This window comes from Oxyura jamaicensis, unplaced genomic scaffold, assembly GCF_011077185.1.
Source record: "Oxyura jamaicensis isolate SHBP4307 breed ruddy duck unplaced genomic scaffold, BPBGC_Ojam_1.0 oxyUn_random_OJ70808, whole genome shotgun sequence".
Lineage (NCBI taxonomy): Eukaryota > Metazoa > Chordata > Aves > Anseriformes > Anatidae > Oxyura > Oxyura jamaicensis.
Genome location: NW_023310211.1, coordinates 1 through 1,376, shown reverse-complemented (window position 1 = coordinate 1,376; position 1,376 = coordinate 1). Strand labels below are relative to the sequence as shown.

The 1,376-nt window shown below is 59.3% G+C and overlaps 1 protein-coding gene across 1 annotated transcript in view; it reads left to right on the top strand.

Annotated features, from left to right (window-relative positions):
* LOC118159532 (RNA-binding protein FUS-like) overlaps positions 1-1,184 on the top strand; it is a gene marked incomplete at its 5' end in the record, with an annotated part of 2,572 nt that extends 1,388 nt beyond the window's left edge. Inside the window, one exon of the mRNA XM_035314101.1 lies at positions 974-1,184. Coding sequence (XP_035169992.1) covers positions 974-1,013 — 40 coding nt within the window. The remainder of the gene's footprint in view (positions 1-973) is intronic.
* Positions 1,185-1,376: the final 192 nt, after the last annotated feature.

Genomic DNA, 1,376 nt, shown 5'->3' with positions numbered 1-1,376 from the left:
TAACCCTAACGAAGTCCTCATTAACCCTAACGAAGTCCCTGTTAACCCTGGGCCCTAACGAAGTCCCTGTTAACCCTGGGCCCTAACAAGGGCCTCGTTAACCCTGAGCCCTAATGAAGTCCCCATTAACCCTGGGCCCTAACGATGTCCTCGTTAACCCCGACTCCTAATGAAGCCCCGTTAACCCTGAGCCCTAATGACAGCCCCATTAACCCTCGACCCTAATGATGTCCTCGTTAACCCTGGGCCCTAACGAAGTCCCCGTTAACCCTGGGCCCTAACGAAGTCCCCGTTAACCCTGGGCCCTAACGAAGTCCCCGTTAACTCTGACCCCTAACGAAGCCCAGTTGACCCCTAATGACGGCCTCATTAACTCTTGACCCTAATGATGTCCTCGTTAACCCTGGGCCCTAATGAAGTCCCCGTTAACCCCAACGCCTAATGAAGCCCCGTTAACCCTGAGCTCTAACGATGTCCTCGTTAACCCTCTTAACAAAGCCCCGTTAACCCTGAGCCCTAACGAAGTCCCCGTTAACCCTGAGCCCTAACGAAGTCCCCGTTAACCCTGAGCCCTAACGAAGTCCTCGTTAACCCTGAGCCCTAACGAAGCCCCTGTTAACCCTGAGCCCTAATGATGGCCCCGTTAACCCCGACCCCTAACGAAGTCCCCGTTAACCGACCCCTAACGACCTCATTAATCCCAACCCTCATTAACCCTGACCCCTAACGATGTCCCAATTAACCCCAACCCCTAATGAAGCCCCGTTAAGCCTGAGCCCTAACGAAGTCCCCGTTAACCCTCAACCCTAACAAAGTCCTCGTTAACCCCGACCCCTAACGAAGTTCTCATTAACCCTGACCCCCAACGACCTCGTTAACCCCGACCCTCATTAACCCTGACCCCTAACGATGTCCCAATTAACCCCAACCCCTAACGAACCCCTCGTTAACGAGCTTTCCTCTCTCTCCCCAGGGGCGACCACCGGCAGGACCGCCGCGAGAGGCCATATTGACCCCCCTTGGCTCCGCCCCCTCCGCCATTTTTTACTCCAAGCCCCGCCCCCCGGGGCCTTGGCCCCGCCCCCGGGGGCCTTGGCCCCGCCCCTTGAGGCCGTGGCCCCGCCCCCACCCTGCTTTTAACCCTTTCCTCCCCCCGCTCCCAATTAACGGGTGGGGGGCTGACGGGGGGGCGCGTGTTTGTTTATTGGGGGGGGGGAGGGGGGGAGGGTTCGGGGGCCCTCGTTAGGGCGCGGGGTTAATTAGGGGGCCCTAATTAGCGCTTCCGGCCCTGCCCCTCGTTAGGGTGCTCGTTAAGGCCCTGACGTGGCCCCCGGGGTGGGGCCCGGCCCCTTTCCGGCCCCGTTGAGTCAGGCGGC